The sequence below is a fragment of the Salvia hispanica genome, chromosome 3 (genome assembly GCF_029641045.1).
Source record: "Salvia hispanica isolate PSC_SH4W2 chromosome 3, Shi_PSC_v1, whole genome shotgun sequence".
In the NCBI taxonomy this organism is placed as follows: domain Eukaryota; kingdom Viridiplantae; phylum Streptophyta; class Magnoliopsida; order Lamiales; family Lamiaceae; genus Salvia; species Salvia hispanica.
The window spans coordinates 18,841,743-18,862,938 of NC_142694.1; the positions used below are offsets into that span (position 1 = coordinate 18,841,743).

Below are 21,196 nucleotides of genomic sequence, written 5' to 3' on the forward strand. Positions count from 1 at the left end.
AGTTTTCCTATTATTGAAGATGAATCATCAATGAAAGTGGTCTCAGAATGTAAAGCAAGAACATACATACATTATTCAAATTCCAGCTCTGTCATCTCAATTTTGCTTGATACACTGACAAAAGGAATCAGCACATACAAAACCATTTCAAGGAGAAGAATCATTAGAAATGGATTTTATGTATCTCTCAATGATTATCTCTGGAGGAACATCTGTGAAGTAGCCCTTCTCCACATCAAGCCCTAATCCTGCAGCCAGCAGCTCCACCTGTTTCTGAACCCGGTCAGCCCCAATCTGGTTCGGTTCGAGCAGCATACAAGCTATCTCAGTCGAGTCCTCCCCGTGAACGAGTCCCAGTGTCTGCACCGTGGGAAGGCCTCCACCCCGGGCACTCACCATGAGAGCTATCCGTCTTGTGGCAGAGACGTCCGTGGACATGATCGGCACGTTGTAGGTGGAAACCCAAGGACGCGCCCCGACCATCGCAACACCTCGAGCCCGTGAGACGGATTCCGGCCCTAGGTCGGGTTTCTCTGGCAGAATCTCCGGCTGCGCCCAGCCGGCCCATTGATTGCCCATGAAGTTGGGCCGGTAGAAGCCGAGCTCACGTCTGATGGCCTCCAGCGCCCTCCCTGTCGGGTGGGCTGCTCCGTATAGGTAGACTGGCACTGCATTATTTTGAAACAACAGTACATCAAACAATGCTTTAACAAATCGATAAAATTTCAAGATTCAAAGAAGTTGCAAAATGCTTCAAACAAATAGAAATAGACACAATTTCAAAACTCAAGCATCAAAATGTGTCGAACAAAATAGGCACATTTTCAAGATTCAATCACAAGAGGCTATATCAAATAGACACCATTTCAAGATGAATGACAAAAGGTCTTAATAAATAGACACATTTTCAAAACTCAAAGGCAGATTTTGAAGATTCATCCAAATTCATCAAGATATAGAGAAAAGCAAGACACCTTGAAATCTACTTCCAATATCTGAGGCAATGGTCTTTGCAAGCCAGGCAGCTTCGTCCAACGAGGCTCGGGCCAACGGGTGGCACACAATGTCATCCACGACACCCAGCCGGGGGTGGGCCCCGCTGTGCGTCTCGAGGTTCACGGCTTCATAGGCAGCCTCAGCCATGGCAACAACACTCTGCTGCAGGGGAGTGTAGATTGGACAGCCTAAGCTGTCATGAACAACGTAGGACACGAGATTGTATCGCACTCTGTTGTAGTCGTCGTCCTTGAACTTGTTAACGATCACGGTCTCCCCATCGCGCCTCGCTGCCCGCTCGATCAGATCGAGGGCCGCATCATTCCTTGATTCGGAAATGTAGACCTTGCAGCAAAGCAGCATTGATTGCTTCATCGTTTTCTTTTTGTCCTAAGCCAAAAAGTAACCAAATTTGCGGAAATTTTCAGCTAATTTTGAAGTTTTTTTCAATATTACAAAACAAAACATAACTTTAGCTTCTGAGAACTGAATCATGAACCCTAGAATCATCAATCATCAAATAATCAATTATCATTAATCAAACATTCAACACTTCTAAACTCTTAATTGCGTTTAAAAATTTGAAATATTTGTTCCTTTTCACAACTTGAAATTAAGAGTTAATTCCATTTGAATTTTTAATCAGGATGTTCCTCAGCTGCTCTTCTGTTCACTCATTTCTGTTTTCTTCCCACAAAACTAAAACTTACTTTTTTTTTAATACTTTTCCATAATTATAGCTAAATCCTGTTAATCATTGTTCTCACTAACACTATCTTTTCACAGAGATAACATAAAATTTAACATATTTCTTTACCATTTACTAAGATTTCTAATCAAAACAAACAGTAGCTACAATAATTTAAGAAAAAAAAAAAAAAAAAGGATAACAGAAGCCAAAGAAACAGAGAAGTAAAATGAGTTCTTACATTATCAAAAGTTTGGTTAAAATCCATATCACTGTGTGAGCTGAGAAAAATGATCAAATGAAAAAGAAATGATCTTTGATATCTGTTGGAACAGTAGGTGTAATCCGTGTGTTCTTGACTCAGCATTGATGCCACATATATTAGCCAAGCATCCACCCCACCCCACCCCACCCCACCCCACCTCGACGTGTCAATCTTGATAAATAAAATAAAATAAAATTGTAGGGAATAATAGATTAAAATAACTTCACATGCAACATATGTTGATTGCGACATTTTTGTAGTTTGCTCATGTACGTTTTACTTTACCTTTCATTTTTTAGATAAAAAAATATTTATATTTGTTACTTAAAAAAATATCAACATTTTTATAGTAAATTAGAGAGAAAAATGTTAATGAATATTTTGTACAGAAGAGAGAAGTGAGAAACTCGAATCCAACTTAGTGTTGCTCAAATTGCAATAGCTCAATTTAACAGTAAGATAATTCAATAAAAATGCTAATCACTTATAATAGGAGGAATGAAATATTTGATTTTTATGTGTGATTAAATATATTTACACACCTAAATATTACTCCCTCCGTCCCATAATAGATGTCACACTTTTCAGTTTGTCCCACAAAAGATGTCACGTTGAAAAAAATTCTCTCTCACATTAATATAAATATATTATTTTCTCTCTCTATCTCACATACAAAATAACATCTCCTAAAACTCATGTCATTTCTCAAGTGCATCATCTATTATCGAACAGTATTATGGGACGGAGGGAGTATTATTTTTCTGGCATGTTTAAAATGTGTGTGTATGCTGTGAAAAAGCAGTGGAAACGAGAGATTGATTTTTAAACATACACATTTTCCACTCAACGCGTTAAACAATTATTTACAGCATCCAGACTTGTGATAGCACGCAATTGTTGTGCCATATAAATCGGTATAGATATAGAATTTAATTGAAAATTAAATAGAAATGCTTTTCTAAGCCTGATGTTAATAATTTAAGATAGGCTTAGTTGTAGCATTATGTAGAATTGCATGTCACGTTCCGCGTTGTGTAGCAACCAAGATTTTCAATATTTCAAAAAGTAAAACCCTTTGTTTATACAATAGTAGTATGTATAAGAAGAAAAATTAATTAAATACTAATATGACATGATTGACAGATTGGGACGTCTAATTGAAAATACAATTGTGATTGAGATCAACGGTGGATAAGATAAACAATCACATCCAAATCGTTTTGCATCATTGTCATTTTGTCACTCATCTTGTAATTATAGAAACATGCTCCTAGGATTTTTGGTATTTAAATAACTAGTTTTATGCTAAGTTTTCCAGTGACCTAACTTCCAAGAACTTTGATTACAAAATCAGAAGACATTTGATGTGAAGAATTTTGTTGTTGCGCTTTCAATCCATTGACGTTACATTAGATGTCAAAATTCCTAGTCATAAGCAGATACTAGTAGACGTAGACGTTGAATTATATGCCTAGAGTTGTATGTGCTTGTTTGCTAGTACGTTTTTTCAATCATGTTGAAAATGCAAATTTGGATTAGAATTTTTGTGATCTAAATAGTTAAGATACATATATATTGTGGATTAGAATTTTTGATCCAAATGCAAAATTTAGAACTAATTGGATGATTGTAGAACATACCCGTCACCGCATTATTTCGTATTTTATTATATTAATAGGTGATAATGTGATATGTAAGGACTATTTCTGTCATCTACAATTATAGTAGTACTATATGATAAAATAACATGAATTTAAAATTTGATCGGTAAAAATAATGAATTTATATAGTATATAAATTTCTCACAATTTCGATAAAATTTAAACGAAAGTTTTAATCTTGAGTAATGCACAAATTAACACCATTTTACATTTATTAAAATCAACATCATTTTGTATATTGACCGATTTGTCCTCCTGCATAATTCATAATATTACCAAACTCTCTGGATATTTTACTACAAGGCGTAAATTCATAATATTACCGACTAAGTTTTAAAGTTCATGATAAATACAAATTCTGGTCAAAGATTATGATTTTAGGGATATCTTCCCGTAAAATAAAATACTAACACAAAATAAAGAATACAACGTAAAATAGTATTAGTATTCAAATTCAAGAATGTTTGAAGAATGAATCAAAAATAGAATTATGAAAATCATTACACAAGCAAGCAATATACCAAACTGCAATTTCTTATTATTCTGCAAATCTACTTGGAAGCAAGTTTAGCCAACTTAAAATAACTCTCAATGATCTTGCTCTGTGAAAGATCAGTATAGTATCCCTCTCCAACCTCCATACCTTCTTCCCGGGCGAGCCGCTCGACTGCTTGCTGCACATCCTCGCCACCAGCTTTGCTCGTATCCAGCAGGTTGCACGCCACCTCGATCATCCCTTTACCATGAGCAAGAGCCATGGACTGCACGGATGGAAGCCCGCCGCCTCTGCCACTGACTTTCTTTGCTATTCTCCGAACAGCAGCCATGTCGGTCGAGAAAATGGGGACATTGTAGTTGTCAACCCACTCTGTGGCTCCAATGACAACGACGCCTTTCCTCATCACAGCATGAGGAGGGCCCTCGTCGGGTTTCAGCTGCAGTGCCTCGGACTGGAGGCTGCCTACCCACTGATTCCCCTCTGCGTTCGGCTTGAAGTAGCCGAGCTCCCTTCTGATCGTGTCGAGGGACCTTCCCTCAGCGTGTGCAGCTCCGTACAAGAAGGTAGCGACTGCAGGCTATGTATAATATCCATCAACAACAGAAAAAGATTGATGTGATGAGGAAACAAAAAGATGAACGAAGTTCATTCAATTGAAGGAGAGAAAAAACGAAAAAGATCAAAGTAACATGTTGTAACAAATATATGAACACCATTTCATATGCTGCACTAGCCTAAAAAAGATGACAAAATTCTCTTTTTCACGTCTACAGTTATATATTCCTATCGACTATAGCAAGCAATGTCTAGAACCAGAATTTACATTATCGCAAGTTACATACCTTTGATTCAAATTTTTTCGCATTAATGCCAATTATACGACATCTATGACCCAGTGCAAATCTCCAATAGATGCTATTTTGATGCTCTCTTTTGTCAACCTCTATCGAGCATCTCACCTCTAAACTATTATCGCACTCTTAATCGCAAACTTCATCGCTCACTTACAAATCTTGCAGCCCTTCTTAAACTACTTCACCCTTTTTGAACCAAGCTCAAGCAGCAGAAGCAAAAAGCTTTAACCATATCATTACTTCTAGAATCTGCACTATCTCTCAACAAATACCCTTTAAATCAACACCTCCTTGTCAAGGCGCTCTCTTCCCAAACTTCAGTATAGAATTAGCGAACATGAGAGGATAATTTTTAACAATAACCAACCATCAATTACTAGTTTCTTGTGAAATCTGAAAATAGACAGTGCCTCTTTACCTCTCTTTGTTTGAATTAAGCCATAAACACTACAAGAATAACTACAGCATGAATTCACACTGCCATAATTCAATCAAGCACAACAGAATTCTACTCCCTCCGTCACCCAAAACTAGTCATTTTGGTGAATCCACAAAAGTTAATCTCTTTCCAATTTATAGACACTACCTCACATCACATTACTCTGAGTTAATCAATCTATTTACTACTACTATTTCTATCACATGTACTGACAATATATTCATTAAATCATTATCAAGTTGCTAACACTACTCCAATGGGACTATTTCTCCACTCACATTACACCAACAACTTATATTAAAACCGTGCCCCATTATCTTTTTGGGACCTACAAGCTAATCAACTTCAACAATGGTTCATCATCACAAAATTCAACATGCCCTATACCATAAACCGTAATCATATCAACAAGCAACACCAACTCAACTCAAATCCATACACCAAAAACAAATCTTTTCCCCCCATTCACCAAACCAGAAACTCAAGAGATATCAACACTTAAACTCTAATAATTTCAACAAGCAACAAGAAAGAAAATGCATACACCACAACCAAATCATTCCCCCCAAAACCCTCCAAAAACTTGAAATTAAGTGATCAAGAGAGCAAACCTTGCAGCCCAGCACCAACATCAGCAGCCAGAGACTTTGCAGTTCCTGCAACACAATCCAAAGATGAGCCATTCAACGGATGGAAACAAATGTGGTCCACAACACCCAGCCTCGGATGACTCCCACAGTGCAAACCAAGATCAATGGCCTCAAATGCAGCCTTCACCATCTCAAAGACTGCATTTTTCAGCGGAGACGAATCCGGGCCCTGCCCAATTTGAGATACAAGCGTGTATCCAACTCTATTGTAAGTGGCATCCTCAAATTTGTTGATAATGGGGGCCTCTGGTATCAGCTTTGCTGCCATTTCAATGGCTTCCAGAGCGGCCTTGTTTCTGCTCTCGGATACATACACTTTGCAGCAAGCTAGCATTTGCTTCAGCATCTCTTTAGCCCTAAATTTGACCCAAACCCTTCACGCACAAAAAATGTAAATATTCAATTCAACCAATTATAGATTTATGTGGGTAGAGTTCTAGTGTGAATTTTACTGTCTAAGCCCCCAAAAATTTGACATTTAAAAGAAAATGGACACAAATATATGACAGAAATTCCATTCTTCAATAAATTTCAGCTGTTACTTACCAAACTATGTTGAGGAACGATGAAGAAAGGAGTGAAGAAGGGAGTTTCTAATTTGATTTCAATATTCTGTAGATAAATTAGTTGGATTTTTAACATTCAACCCCAAAACTTTATCCTATTTACACTTGTAATCCTCAGAATTGATAAAACCCAAAGTGCAATAAAATGATTTTGTGAGTTGTGAAAGAAATTCATCGTACAATAATTATGCAATATCCATATCATATATCATATCATCCATGTAAATAACTTTTGGTGTAAAATCTAGCTAGATTTAAATATCAAGACAAAATAATTAATAATAAATGCATAATTTACTTATCTGTATGACCGTCTCATTTATTAATTTATTCTGTGAAAACTCTTGAACAAAATGGAAGTAGAAATATTTGGAATATAGATTTATTAAATTTACTTAAAGTTTCGAAATTCAGACACAAATTACTGATCACATTTTTGACATTTCGTTTATCATTGTTGTTAGAATTTTCGGTTGTAGAATTTGTTTAATTTGTTTTAGTAGTATATTTCTTGAACTGATGAACGTAATACAAAATATCATTTTCCTTATGATGGGATTAATTAATATTCACTATCATCACTTATCAAGTAGTAATGCATTTTGCTAATAATTTATTCAATTTGATTCACCATTTTCTTGAAAGCAAGAAGAAAACAAAAGGCAGTTACAAAGTGGAACCATAAAAGAGTATATGTAAGAAAAATCAAACTTAAATCATTTTAGAGATAATTCTAGCATGACACCAAATAAATGTCTAGACATCATAATTTTTAAAACCTGGTTTCACTTATCCAATATAGCAACTAAATTTGGGGAATTAGAAAGAGTTGCAATGAGGAACCCAAACATACAAAAGATTCACAAAGTCTCAATGATCAAACAAAATTATGGTTTTCATTATTATAAAAAAAAAATCCCAAGCAACTGGAATATATGTAGATGGAACATGATAATGACTAGGGAAAGAGAAAATCTCATTCTTCCTCCAAAAAAAAGGGTAAAAATCGGGAATTCCGTTGCTGAACATTCTCAGTGATCATTACACATAGGCAGAGAAGAACTTTCTTCATACAAACAATAAGTTGAAGCACATTATTAGAAGAAAAATGACAATGACTTGAATCTCCAGCCTATTTTGCTGTTTCCACAACTACCTGCAGATTATATGAAATTCAACATATTAATTATACATGCAGGTAACATGAGAGGAAAGAATATCAAAGCAGGACATATCATATACGTAGGCACATTAGAAAATAATTAGTATCAAGCAGGGCATAAGAGAAATGTTGGGTATATCTATATATGACAAAATATATGCATATATAACTATATAAACATGTCTTGTTTATATTAACTGTTGCAACATCTTATTATTTTCGGAGGAAGAAACATACCTCTGCTTTGTCCTTCTTGCCTCCACTAAAAGCCTTGTAAGCTCCGTAGAAAAGGGTGAACCACCCCGTTAAAGACGCAATCACAAACTACAAGGCAAAAGGACATGCCATCATAAATAAATTTCAAACTTTTACAACTGTGAAGGTTACAACCCCTGATTGCAAGTACAAAACTCAATACACTTCCAAAACCAAATTTAAGCTGAGCAGACAAAACTTGATGAAAACTACTAGACAACTAGTAAACAGTTCATATTCAAGAGGCTAGACACTAGTGAATTGTGATCTTGACATAAAGTCCAATGGCAAACTTGAAGAGTTATTCAAGTGAAACAAAAACATGCACTTTGTGTGGATTAGTCAAGAAAATAACTGTTTAACTCCACATTGTTTTGAAAGAATCCATAAACTGAGGGGGTTAGTCAGCAAGCTGACATTTGCAATTACCAGAGAGTTCATAAGAATTTGGAATCAGGATTTGTCACATCAGATTTACAGGATCTTGGTCCATGATAAAGATCCAGCATACATATTCATGCCTAACTCTTCCACACCTCTACATCCAACCATACTTTTCAGGTGTGTCTTCAATAATTATAACGTATAATCTGACTCATTTTCCCTTAAATATAATATATCACTGTTCAGGAATGCTGGATTTTCTGAGTGCAAGTCACTGATAGACTCCTGCTATCCCTTTAGTGCTAATGAAATGGAAAAATGCTGCTCAATATTCAGTATCTAGATACACACACATCTTTTAATATTCAGTACCTAGATACGCACAACACATCTTTGATCCTATTCCTTAGGTTCTGTCATGCACCCAATGCCAGGAAACTGAAGCTTCCCAACAGGCAAATTTTGATTGATTCTCAATCAATTCGAATAAAAGAGAACCACTGCAGATAGCAACAACATGTGACTACCGAAATTTCCATCTCACAATTCAGACTTTAGCAAGCAACATTACTCAATTACTGATCATCCATAACTCTTCAATAACTTACTATTCATTTTTCCATCAAATTCTACCCTGTGTCCTAATCACCATACATGCATTCATTTTAGCATATGATCATCCATCTTAAATCAAATAAAAGGAATAAAATCCCTAATTACACATTTACATCAAAGGTTGACAATTTTAGCATAAAAAGCGTATGCATTTACTCACATGCTCTTCCTTCCACTTGGACGGACTCATCGGGTCTTCCCAAATATTAACCTTCGGTGGCCCATGAGGGTCTGAAATTCGAAAACAATGTCAATTAAAAAACCCTAATTTACACCGAACAGATTCAAAATCGAAATCAATCTATCAATCAATCAGACGCACAACATTCATTAATCAAAACGCCAACGCAAATGAAGAAATCAGCGTAAACAAGTAGGCTTCAGATCAGTACCAGCGGAGCCGGCGAGGCCGCGGCGGGGAACCAGAACAGCGGCTCGAGAGGTGGATGGAGAGAGGCGAGCGAGAGTAGCAGCTCTGCGAGCTGTCATGGCGGCAATTGAGGTGGCCATTGCTTGTTAGCGCGTTCTCGTTTTGGGGGAGATCGAAGGTTAGACAAGTGAGTGGAAATGGAGCCAGATTTATGATGCGACTGAGTAGGGAAGAAAGGGTTCAGAGGAAACGACGTCGTAACGCAGAAACTCGGGCAGGATCTGGTTGTTTTGGTCAAGCCCAATATAGCCTCGCCCATTGTGTTTGGGTACTAGAAATGTTGTAATGGGCTTTATGCAAGCCCAATTTAAAAACAATTTTTTTGGTGTTTTTATTGATAAAAAATGGTTGAATTATTGTGAGTGATATCTATACAACATATTAAAGGGGAGTTTTGAAGAGTTTTTTTAAAAATATATTAAATTAAAAATTAAAAATCTAGAGTAAGTGGGAGTGGAGTGAGTGAGAGGTTAACAAAGATAATTTGATTCAATTTATATTGACGATTAAATTAGAAATCTAGAGTGAGTTGAATTCCATAATTGTAGGAATAGAATTTAACTAATTTATTTATCTATATTAAATATAGAGCATGTACTAATGTATCCATGACTATATTAAATATAGAGCATTGTAACTGATTTATATTTCATACACGTTCCATTAATTAACTTAATAAATGGTAATCACACACGATTAATACAAAGTGGAGTGAATGGGAGGTTTCACAAGTTACGTGCATAATGTTTTAGCATATAAACATGTCATTTAAAGGTAGGGTATCCACACACTATTTTTGCTTTTTCCATAAAAGGAAAGCTTGACGCCATGGAACCATTTCACACCATGCTCAATGACCTCGAGGCTTCGTCAATTTCTTTGGTTGTCAAAGTACGCTGCATTCGTGTTTTTGACACAACCGCAGCTGGAGACAAAACCATTGTGATCAGCAAACAATGTGTTTTACAAGATCGTGCGGTACGTTATTTTGGGATTTGGATCCCCTGCTGTGGCTATTAGCACAGCAGGGGATGCTGTTCCATACATGTGTTTTTTAATTGTTAAATTATAACATTAAAATATTAAGTTTGTTTATTATAAAATAATTAGATGTGTGTGTATATTTGGCACAGCCCCTGTTGTGCACAGCAGGGGATCTTGGCCCCGTTATTTTGTTGGCCGTCGAATGCTTATAGAGTGTTCATTCCATGACTTTTCATATTTATTTTGTGGCTATAAAAGTTATAGACTTGCGGATGGATTACACATTAACAAAAACATTTTCTCTTATCTCTCGAGCTCTCTACAGTTTTGTGCATATTTTATTTGGTCTTTTTTCTTATTATTCGTTTCTGCACATTTTATTTGGTGTTTAGATTCTTTTATCTTATTATTCATTTCTGAAAAATATTTGGATCGTGCATCGCACGTGGGTGGATACTGACTCATGCTAAACTTGCAATCAAAATGTCACCCACAAGTGTATGGGGGTATGTAGCACGTGGCAAGTTAAAATTATCGATCCTCGAAGACTAAGTGCCGGCTTGAGTACTACGATGCAATTTAGAACACTATCTAGACTATTAGAAGGGTTTTGTTTTTGGTTTTTCTACACTAAGATCAAAGAACAAGTAAGAAAGTAAGAGCAAAGGAAATTAAGACAAGAAAAAGGATAGTTTTCACTCAAGTTGGAAAGATAGGGATATTGATCCGTTGGTATGGATCACGGGTGTTCACCTAGGGATCATGCTCATCTAAATGGTCTTATGTGTGGCTAGGAAGGTCGGGTTAATTGGTTAGACCCCCTCTCGGGTGCACCTAACACGTTGATCGGCCTCTAAGGTCGGAGTCTCCTCCCTACACTTCGAAACCAACTCCTACAACCTACGGACCCAAGCCCTCTCTCTAGCTATGTCTCTCTCGAGCACATACAACGCACGGAGTTGTTGGTCATTTAACTATCTAATTAAGCATCTTTCAACGACAATAATTAGAATAAGACATATCAAACTGGTAGCTAATCAATTGGATAATGAAAAAGCATAACAACCAACAAAACCACCACATAAGACATAGATAAGCATAAATCAAGATTTAGCCCATGAATTCCATACAAACTTCACCAATATCCCTAATAAGAACTTAGCTACTCATAATGGAAGCTAAGACAAAAGAAAATACAAAAACTTCAAAGGAAAACATAGTAAGAAAAGGTAGAACTCCCTAATGTAGACTTGATGTTGGAGAGGATCTTTCTTCTTCAATCTCTTGAAGATGGAAGCCTCCTTGCCTTCAATGACTTGTATCTCTCGATTTTTTCTCTCAATTTGTCGTGGGGAAAGTTAGGGTTCTAAATTGAGTTAGAACCCCTTTTATACTCGGAGTGAAAATCAGGACAAATTAGCAAACACCCGGTCGGGTGATTTGTAGGTGACAAAACACCCGACCGGGTTTTCTTCCCCGAAGCCCGCTACTTTGCAAAACACCCGACCGGGTTTTCCGAGAAATGGAAAACACCCGATCGGGTTTTCCTCCTGGAGTCCACAACGCTACTTCAAAACACCCGACCGGGTGTTCCGAGAGATGGAAAACACCCGGTCGGGTTTTCCTCCCGGAGAACTCCTCGAATTTCAGCTTCGGCTCGTTTCAACCTGTTTTCATCACAAAACTACGACAAACCCATCAACTCACCTAATTAGTGTATATGCGGTGAAAAACTTGTATTTAACATCTTAAACCATCAAAAGCACTCTTTAATCACCCATAAAACAAGCCTAAAATATGAGTTTGTCAACTCCCCCAAACTTAAACACTTGTTTGTCCCTAAACAGGAAGAAGAAAATAAGAAGACAAACTCATTTAAGGATGTTGGAGTGTCATCATTGCCTCAGTAGAAATAAAGTATTCAACAAGTATCAATGGCCTCGTATACAAGTATAACGTTATAAAGTATTGCTTCAAGCTACTATCATGTACTCAACCTTGCCAATTCGCCTTCACAAGGAGAAAATGCAATGTGCATTTTAGAAATTTCACTCACTCTCAAGGTGTATAGGCTCATGACATAACTCTCAAATCATCAATTCATGCATAGTTTGCCATATGCTTGCTTGAAATCTACACTCTCCTCTACTTCGGTGTGATTAAAGGTCTAAGGTCCGAAAGGTCTTTTCTATAGGTTGTAATGTAGGCTCTTTGGATAGGTGAGGTAATTTTTGGCTAAAGTGACTTTAATCCCCAAGATATGACATATTCAATTTCACCAACTTTCTTCCCCAATCTTAGCTAGTACTAGGCTTTGCCTAGACTCTTCCCATCTACCAACATTCCACTTTTGTTCAATACCTCTTTTTCAACATTCAAGGCACCCCTTTTTCACCAAATGTAAATTGTTCACCATTTTTCGCTTCCATTTTTTTTTCTTTTCTTTTCTTTTTCCTTTTTTTTTCCTTTTCTCCATGCTTCGCATGGTATCATCACTATTTTTTATTATTTTTTTTTTCTTTTCTAACTCAACAAACTTGTTTTTCATTTGCCAACACCACTTTCACATTTCTCTTTGATTTTTCAAAAGTACCACATGACAATTCCAACCCCTCGGTTTGTCAAAGAAAAGGTTTATAGGCTCAAAGTGGGCTAACAAGGATTATTAACATAACGGGTGAAACTAGGATTTGGCTAATAAAAATGGCCTAACATCCTCCCTTATCTCTATAGCCACTATGTAGACTCAAGGAGATCGCGAGCAAGTTCTAGAAACATATGACATGCTTGAGATAAAACACACATTTAGTGATAGTATAGGCTTAATTCTTACAAGGTCATTTTGGCAAAAGACAAGGCACCATGCGATTCACTTTAGGCAATTTGAAATGAAAATTACATGTTACTTAGCCATATCAACAAGATTTTCAAAAAATTTTGCACAAAATCATCATTGGCAACTCCTCCAACAAATCCTCACACTCGTTCAAACATCACTTTCTCTCACCCTACTATCATTCTACCCAAGGGAAATTATTAAACACACTAAGAAAACAAGAAAAACATTCCTAAAAAGAAACAAAAACACAAAAACAATTGGAACAAAGAAACAAGGAAACACTCCCCATAATCCACAATCAAGAATATCATGAGTTAAGATTACATGCCCACATATCATCATCAAATAGCATCAAAAGAATAGAGGTACAGACGGGGTATCATCAAATAGAGAGAGATAGAGATAGAAGAGGGAATCCACTAGACACCCCCCCAAACTTATTCCAAGCAAAGCTAGGATAAGTTTGAAAGAGAGTGGATCTCCCATGGACCTTCACTGTGGAGGCGGAGGTGGATACTGCCAAGGGCCGCGAAATTCATCGAACCGAGCATTGAGGTTGGCCCATTGTGCGGTGTTGAACTCGGTAAATTGACTCCAGTTCTCCTCATACCGGTTCCATCGCGCATCATTTTGAGCTTCGAACTGGTTCCACCTCGCCTCATACTCAGTCAGCCGTGCATCGTTCCGGGCCCACTGTTCTTCTTGCCGAAGCTCCATACGTGCCATCCTCTCGTTGATCGAGCTGTAGTCCTCTTCTTCTCTCTCTTGACGGCTTCTTGTCCTCTGAGCGCTTGTCCCGGCTCCTTCATCACCATATGGTGGTTCCTCGTGAACCTCATCTTCATCTTCATTTTCCTGCCCTATCATCAAGTGCTCGGGGGCCTCGGAAGCCTCAGGAAACGCCGCATGTTCAAATCCTTCATACTCATGTGGATCAACCTCTTCAAATCTTGTGTTCGGGAATCGGGCTGCGATGGTTTGGTGGATTGGAGAATTCATTTTCCAATTTCTCTTCTCCACGGGCCCATTGATGTACGTGTTGATGGGGTCCGGAAGAGGGAAGTGATCCTTCATCTTTTGCAAGAAAAAGGCCTGGCCTCCATCTACTCCAAGATCATGTGATCTCCGGAGTGCTTCAATGTCCATAACCGTAGACCCTATATCCGGCTCAAATCCCCTTGTACTCACACCCAAGTGACGCGCAATTGCGCCCACCACAGCACCGCAACATATAGTCCCCGTACTCCTCTTCGATGCTCGCTCTATGTTTTTCACCATATAGTGAACCATATTCATTGGCTTTTTGTGTACAAGGCACCATAGCAAAAATAGCTCATCTTTTTGTACACTCCCTGTTTCGGCACGTGCAAAGGGATGATTGTTGCAGGCCTTCTGAATCATCCGGAGAACTGGGTTCCGGATCATGGAGCTCTTGGCCCGGGCAGCCTTGAACCCGTCTGTCTCAAGAGTGATGTCGTTCCAGAATCTACTGTTCTTGAACTCCATCGGCATGTCATACTCATCCGTAGTGATCCCATAAATCTCCTTAAGCGCTTCCATGGATAGCCCGTATTCATTGTTCCTTAGCCGGAACCTTATGGCCACAATATTCCTTCCTCGCATCTGTACCACCAATGTGGTTAAGAACTCAAGAGTGAGACGATGGTAGGACACGATCTCCCTTGTGAAGATTCCATTGAGTTCCCCCACGTTACATAGCTCGTCAAAGCATTGTAGTAGGCCCAAATTATGTAGAAGTGCTCGGCAAGGTTGCCTCGCAACCTTGTAATCTTGTCGGGCCAGAACCTTCCATTTGGCCCGCTCTTCTGCGGTTCTTAGTGCGACCGAGCATGCTGATATTGAAAGAACCATTGTACCTACAAATGCCAAGTATTAGATGGCAATGTAATCAAACCTAGAAAAATCTATCAACCAAAGTAAAAGTACTCCCCCAAACTTAGCTCAAGGCTAACATTCAACAAGTTATCATCATGGAGTACTTTTCACTAATCTCTATCATCAAACTAATCATTTAAAACACAAGAGTAGGCATCACCTCCTAATAATTTCTTATATATCAACAATCAAAGCATATAACAAAAGAAATTAATCACAAAATCACAATTGAAGCTCAAGAGATGCACAAATTCATCCTATCCTTGTTCTAACATGTAAAGCTCAAAAATTTCACTTCATATCCTCATGCTTGTAGCCAAATTCTCCCCTAAGACCAATCAATTCAAACCAAAATTACTCACAACTACACCATCCTTTGATAGTATTATCATTCAACAACCCAACTCTTCATCAACATTTAAAACAAATGAGCAACAATGTCCAACAAGGCAACATATCAACATATTCAACTTCACATTATGCAAACAAGTTCTAAATTCTCACCCATTCTAGCAATTCTACAACAAATCCACTCTTAATCCTCAAAAACCCACAATTATGCACCAAATTCATCATAATCTTCCATAAATCACTCAATAAACAACAATAATACTTGGGTAGAGAAGAATAAAGGGAGAAATTCATACCTTTAGGGCTTAATTCAAGTAGAACTCAAAAATTAGCTTCTTGCCTTGTTCTCACAAAATTCCACCAATTAAATGGTTTAAAATATGTAAAAGATGAAGTAGAGGATGAAGTAGAAGAGTTATTAGAGTGTAGGAGTGAGATTGGAAGGGAGAAATTTAGAGGAAATCACCGAAATTCGGAAATTGGGGAGCTAGGGTTCGGAATCGGCGTCGAGTGTTTCTGTTGGGTGATTCTGCGACGCCAGAATTATATACGCGACAAAACACCCGACCGGGTGATTCGGAAATTCGAAAACACCCGGTCGGGTTTCCTACCTGGAATGCGACGGTGTTTTAAAAACACCCGACCGGGTTTTCCGAGAGATGGAAAACACCCGGTCGGGTTTCCTTTCTGGACTTCAACCTATTTTTCCATTTCTTTCATTTTTCACTCTTTTGTTCCCATTTTCCTGTTCCACACACTAAAACAAAGAAAAATCCTACAAGTGAGAGAAAAACACATTGACACAAAATAAAATTGTACCTACTAGGGGTTGCCTCCCCCATAGCGCAATTGTTTAACGTCGTTTGCCCGACGGTCTTCAAGCTCTCATCATTCGGTCAAGGTCACGACGAAGACCTCATCTTGTTGCTCCCTTGTGTAGAACCTCTTGATGTTGTGGCCATTTGCCATGAAAGTACTTCCATCGGCCCCAATAAGCTCTATTGTTCCATTGGTCATCACATTTTTGATAGTGAATGGCCCCGACCATTTAGATTTGAGCTTGCCCGGGAATAGCCTCAATCTATGATTGTAGAGTAGCACCGCATCCCCCGGGAAGAACTCTCTTTTTTCAATCATCTTGTCGTGATAGGTCTTCAACCTTGCCTTGTAAATAGAGGAATTGACATAGGCCTCATTCCTAAATTCATCTAGCAAATTGAGGTGAAGCATTCTTTCCTTTCCGGCCTTCAAGAAATCCAAGTTCAATTTCTTCACACCCCAATACGAGCGATGCTCCATCTCTACCGGAAGGTGGCACGACTTTCCAAATACCAATTGATATGGCGACATCCCAATGGGTGTCTTATAAGCCGTCCTATATGCCCACAATGCATCATCAAGTTTATGTGACCAATCCTTTCGATTTGTGTTGACCGTCTTCTCTAGGACTTGCTTCACCTCCCGGTTGGCTAACTCGGTTTGACCATTAGCTTGAGGGTGGTAGGGTGTTGTTACTCTATGCTTCACTCCATATCTAGTAAGCACACTTGCCAACCATCGATTATGGAAATGGGAACCTCCATCACTAATTAGGGCTCGTGGGGTGCCAAATCTTGTGAAGATATTCTTTTGGACAAACTTAATCACAACCTTAGAATCATTGGTGTGGGTAGGAATAGCCTCTACCCATCTAGACACATAGTCCACCGCCAAGAGAATATATTGATAGCCACATGATGATGGAAAGGGGTCCGTGAAATCGATCCCCCAAACATCAAACAACTCAACTTCCACAATAGGGGTCATAGGCATTTCCTTCTTCTTTGACACCCCCCCGGTCCTTTGGCACTCATTGCATTGCATCACGAACTTTTGGCAATCTCCATAGATACTTGGCCAATAAAGGCCGCTTTGAAGCACCTTCATCGCGGTTCGGTTTGCTCCAAAATGTCCCCCACTTGGTGCGGAGTGACAATGCATAATAATGGATTCTCATTCCTCTTGAGGAGCACATCTCCTAATCACCATGTCGGCACATCTTCTAAAGAGGCAAGGCTCATCCCAAAAATAGAACTTCACATCATGGAAGAACTTCTTCTTTGCATAGCTCGGCATTTGTTGAAGTGCTTCAACAAGAGGGATGTTGATTTGAACTTTCCTAAAGATATCCAAAAATCTTGAAAATTGTTCATCCTTCTTCTTCTTTTGTATCATTTGAGGAAAGGGAAGCTTAACTTCCATGGGTTTGGGAGGAACAATTATCTCGGGTTGAACCTTAGGCGAGCTCTCCGGTGGTGTTTCCATCTCTATTTCCTCTTCTTCTTCGGGTTGAACAATAGCTTCCTTTTCGGGCATAGAGGGACCCTCATAGCTTGTTCCACTCCTCAAATTAATTGCCTTGCACTCTTTTGGGTTAGGAATAGTGTTGCTTGGAAATTGCCCCGGTTGATGAAGTTGACCCACAGTTTGAGCAATTTGACTCATTTGGTGCTCCAAGGCCCCCATTCTTGTAGCAACTTCTACCACCGCCGTCTCAACTTTATCAATTCTCTTGGTAGAGTGTTCCATAATCCCATCGGTCTTCTCCATCAAAGCTTTTAGAAGCTCATTGGTAACATCACTTAAAGACTTTGAAGTGCTAGGTGAATTGTTAACCCCACTTGGTTGAATAGCATTATTCGGATTCCCATACGAAAGATTTGGATGTGTATTGAAGGATGGACGATAATTACCACCCCCATTGTTGGGGCGATAATTGTAGAAGTTCCTTTGATTTCCTCCTTGATGCACATAATTAACATCCTCTACGGTAGGTTGAGGCTCTACATTGGGTGTCATCCCCAAACTTATGCTATCCACCTTTTGATTGAGAATCATCATTTGTTGGTTGAGGAGATTGAATGCATCCGAATCAACAACCGAAGCTACCGGCATAGAGCCATCTCGACCGGAGCTCCAACTCTTGCTAGTGTAGGCAAGCCTTTGAAGCATCTTCTTGCACTCATCGACCCCCTTGTCCAAGAATGATCCCCCCGAACCAAAGTCTAGTTGACTTTTGATAAATTCCGAGCATCCATTATAGAAAAGGCTCACTTGATGGCCCGGAGACAACCCATGGTTAGGACACTTCTTCAACAAAGCATTGAATCTCTCCCATGCTTCGAACATAGACTCTTGGCTCTTCATTTTAAAGTGGGAGATCTCCGCTTGTAGGTTGAGAGTAGAGCTAAGAGGGAAGAACCTCTCCAAGAACTTTTTGGCTAAGTCGTCCCAACTTATAACCGACCCCGGCTCAAGGTTATCAAACCAATCTCTAGCATATCCCGTCAATGAGAATGGGAATAGCCTAAGCTTGATTGTATCTTCGGGAACCCCATTAAGCTTGGTTGTGTTGGCAATCTCCAAGAATTTGGCTAAGTGCATATTAGGATCCTCCGTGGGCCTTCCCGAGAAAACACGTTGCTCCACAAATTGGATCAATGCCGTCTTCAACTCAAAATTGTTGGCATTTACTCTTGGATCAATGGGTGGCATTGGGATATTAACGTTCCCAAATGCATTTCTAACCGGTGCATCTCTTCTCCTTTCCTCCTCTCTTTCCCTTCTCATCTCCTCCATTTGTTGTTGTAGTTGGAGGATGATTTGGTCTTGATTAAGGGGAGGTGGAGGTGGAGGTGGTACTTCCTCGTTGTTCTCATTTGGATTTTCCATTGGCTCAACTAAATCTTGAGCTCGTGCTCTCCTCCTTCGTCCTCCTCTTCTTCTATTGGCGGCTTCTATCTCTAAATTAATCGGCTCAAGGGGTAGATGCCTTGAGCGCGTGAGCATAAAAACCTACACAACACAAGAGAGGAAACAAAGGGAAATTAGAGCTAAACTAGAAAACTAAACTAAATAAAGCAAGTAAATGTCTAAACTAGTATTCTCTATCTTATCACAATATCAAACACAAAAGCAAATTAGTCCCGGCAACGGCGCCAAAAACTTGACTCATGCTAAACTTGCAATCAAAATGTCACCCACAAGTGTATGGGGGTATGTAGCACGTGGCAAGTTAAAATTATCGATCCTCGAAGACTAAGTGCCGGCTTGAGTACTACGATGCAATTTAGAACACTATCTAGACTATTAGAAGGGTTTTGTTTTTGGTTTTTCTACACTAAGATCAAAGAACAAGTAAGAAAGTAAGAGCAAAGGAAATTAAGACAAGAAAAAGGATAGTTTTCACTCAAGTTGGAAAGATAGGGATATTGATCCGTTGGTATGGATCACGGGTGTTCACCTAGGGATCATGCTCATCTAAATGGTCTTATGTGTGGCTAGGAAGGTCGGGTTAATTGGTTAGACCCCCTCTCGGGTGCACCTAACACGTTGATCGGCCTCTAAGGTCGGAGTCTCCTCCCTACACTTCGAAACCAACTCCTACAACCTACGGACCCAAGCCCTCTCTCTAGCTATGTCTCTCTCGAGCACATACAACGCACGGAGTTGTTGGTCATTTAACTATCTAATTAAGCATCTTTCAACGACAATAATTAGAATAAGACATATCAAACTGGTAGCTAATCAATTGGATAATGAAAAAGCATAACAACCAACAAAACCACCACATAAGACATAGATAAGCATAAATCAAGATTTAGCCCATGAATTCCATACAAACTTCACCAATATCCCTAATAAGAACTTAGCTACTCATAATGGAAGCTAAGACAAAAGAAAATACAAAAACTTCAAAGGAAAACATAGTAAGAAAAGGTAGAACTCCCTAATGTAGACTTGATGTTGGAGAGGATCTTTCTTCTTCAATCTCTTGAAGATGGAAGCCTCCTTGCCTTCAATGACTTGTATCTCTCGATTTTTTCTCTCAATTTGTCGTGGGGAAAGTTAGGGTTCTAAATTGAGTTAGAACCCCTTTTATACTCGGAGTGAAAATCAGGACAAATTAGCAAACACCCGGTCGGGTGATTTGTAGGTGACAAAACACCCGACCGGGTTTTCTTCCCCGAAGCCCGCTACTTTGCAAAACACCCGACCGGGTTTTCCGAGAAATGGAAAACACCCGGTCGGGTTTTCCTCCTGGAGTCCACAAAGCTACTTCAAAACACCCGACCGGGTGTTCCGAGAGATGGAAAACACCCGGTCGGGTTTTCCTCCCGGAGAACTCCTCGAATTTCAGCTTCGGCTCGTTTCAACCTGTTTTCATCACAAAACTACGACAAACCCATCAACTCACCTAATTAGTGTATATGCGGTGAAAAACTTGTATTTAACATCTTAAACCATCAAAAGCAGTCTTTAATCACCCATAAAACAAGCCTAAAATATGAGTTTGTCAGATACTAGTTTATATAGAATGTATGTAGTGATTAATAAAAGGGTCAAGATCCCCTGCTGTGCACAGCAGAGGCTGTGCCAAATATACATACACATCTAATTGTTTTATAATAAACAAACTTAATATTTTAATATTATAATTTAACAATTAAAAAACACATGTATGGAACAGCATCCCCTGCTGTGCTAGTAGCCACTGCTGGGATCCAAATCCTTAATAAAATGATTTGAATGCTCTGAGTAGAGAAAGTAGTGATCACTGATTATGGCTCCTGTGGTAAAAATAATAAATGATTAATATTGTAAGAGTAAACATTACGTGTCA

At 38.8% G+C, this 21,196-nt stretch overlaps 3 protein-coding genes, 1 non-coding gene and 1 pseudogene across 5 annotated transcripts; 1 reads left to right on the forward strand and 4 right to left on the reverse strand.

The window, feature by feature from the left end:
• Positions 1–50: 50 nt before the first annotated feature.
• Positions 51–2,056, reverse strand: LOC125214623 (formiminotransferase cyclodeaminase-like protein). The gene is made up of 3 exons (XM_048115723.2): positions 1,926–2,056; positions 975–1,386; positions 51–668 (listed from the first exon to the last, which is right to left on the reverse strand). Exons 1-3 carry the CDS (start codon positions 2,049–2,051, stop codon positions 148–150), a joined length of 1,059 nt encoding a protein of 352 aa, XP_047971680.1. The 5' UTR covers positions 2,052–2,056; the 3' UTR covers positions 51–147.
• Positions 2,057–4,027: 1,971 nt separating this feature from the next.
• Positions 4,028–9,648, reverse strand: LOC125211625 (formiminotransferase cyclodeaminase-like protein). 2 transcript variants are annotated; one of them, XM_089069058.1, is made up of 4 exons: positions 9,427–9,648; positions 9,191–9,265; positions 6,014–6,400; positions 4,028–4,679 (listed from the first exon to the last, which is right to left on the reverse strand). In XM_089069058.1, exons 1-4 carry the CDS (start codon positions 9,542–9,544, stop codon positions 4,162–4,164), a joined length of 1,098 nt encoding a protein of 365 aa, XP_088925184.1. In that variant the 5' UTR covers positions 9,545–9,648; the 3' UTR covers positions 4,028–4,161. The 2 variants fall into 2 exon arrangements, with proteins under 2 accessions (XP_088925184.1, XP_047967458.1); XM_048111501.2 differs by lacking the exons at positions 9,191–9,265; positions 9,427–9,648 and adding an exon at positions 6,599–6,729 and having other exon boundaries at positions 6,014–6,426.
• Positions 9,649–13,779: 4,131 nt separating this feature from the next.
• LOC148930317 (uncharacterized) lies at positions 13,780–14,910 on the reverse strand. Its single transcript, XM_089067691.1, has one exon. The coding sequence runs from the start codon at positions 14,908–14,910 to the stop codon at positions 13,780–13,782; it is 1,131 nt and encodes a 376-aa protein (XP_088923817.1).
• Positions 14,911–18,155: 3,245 nt separating this feature from the next.
• On the reverse strand, positions 18,156–19,152 carry LOC148930318 (uncharacterized; annotated as a pseudogene).
• LOC148930319 (small nucleolar RNA R71) lies at positions 18,644–18,750 on the forward strand. The gene has a single exon (XR_016137476.1). It is a non-coding gene; the product is annotated as a small nucleolar RNA R71 (small nucleolar RNA).
• Positions 19,153–21,196: the final 2,044 nt, after the last annotated feature.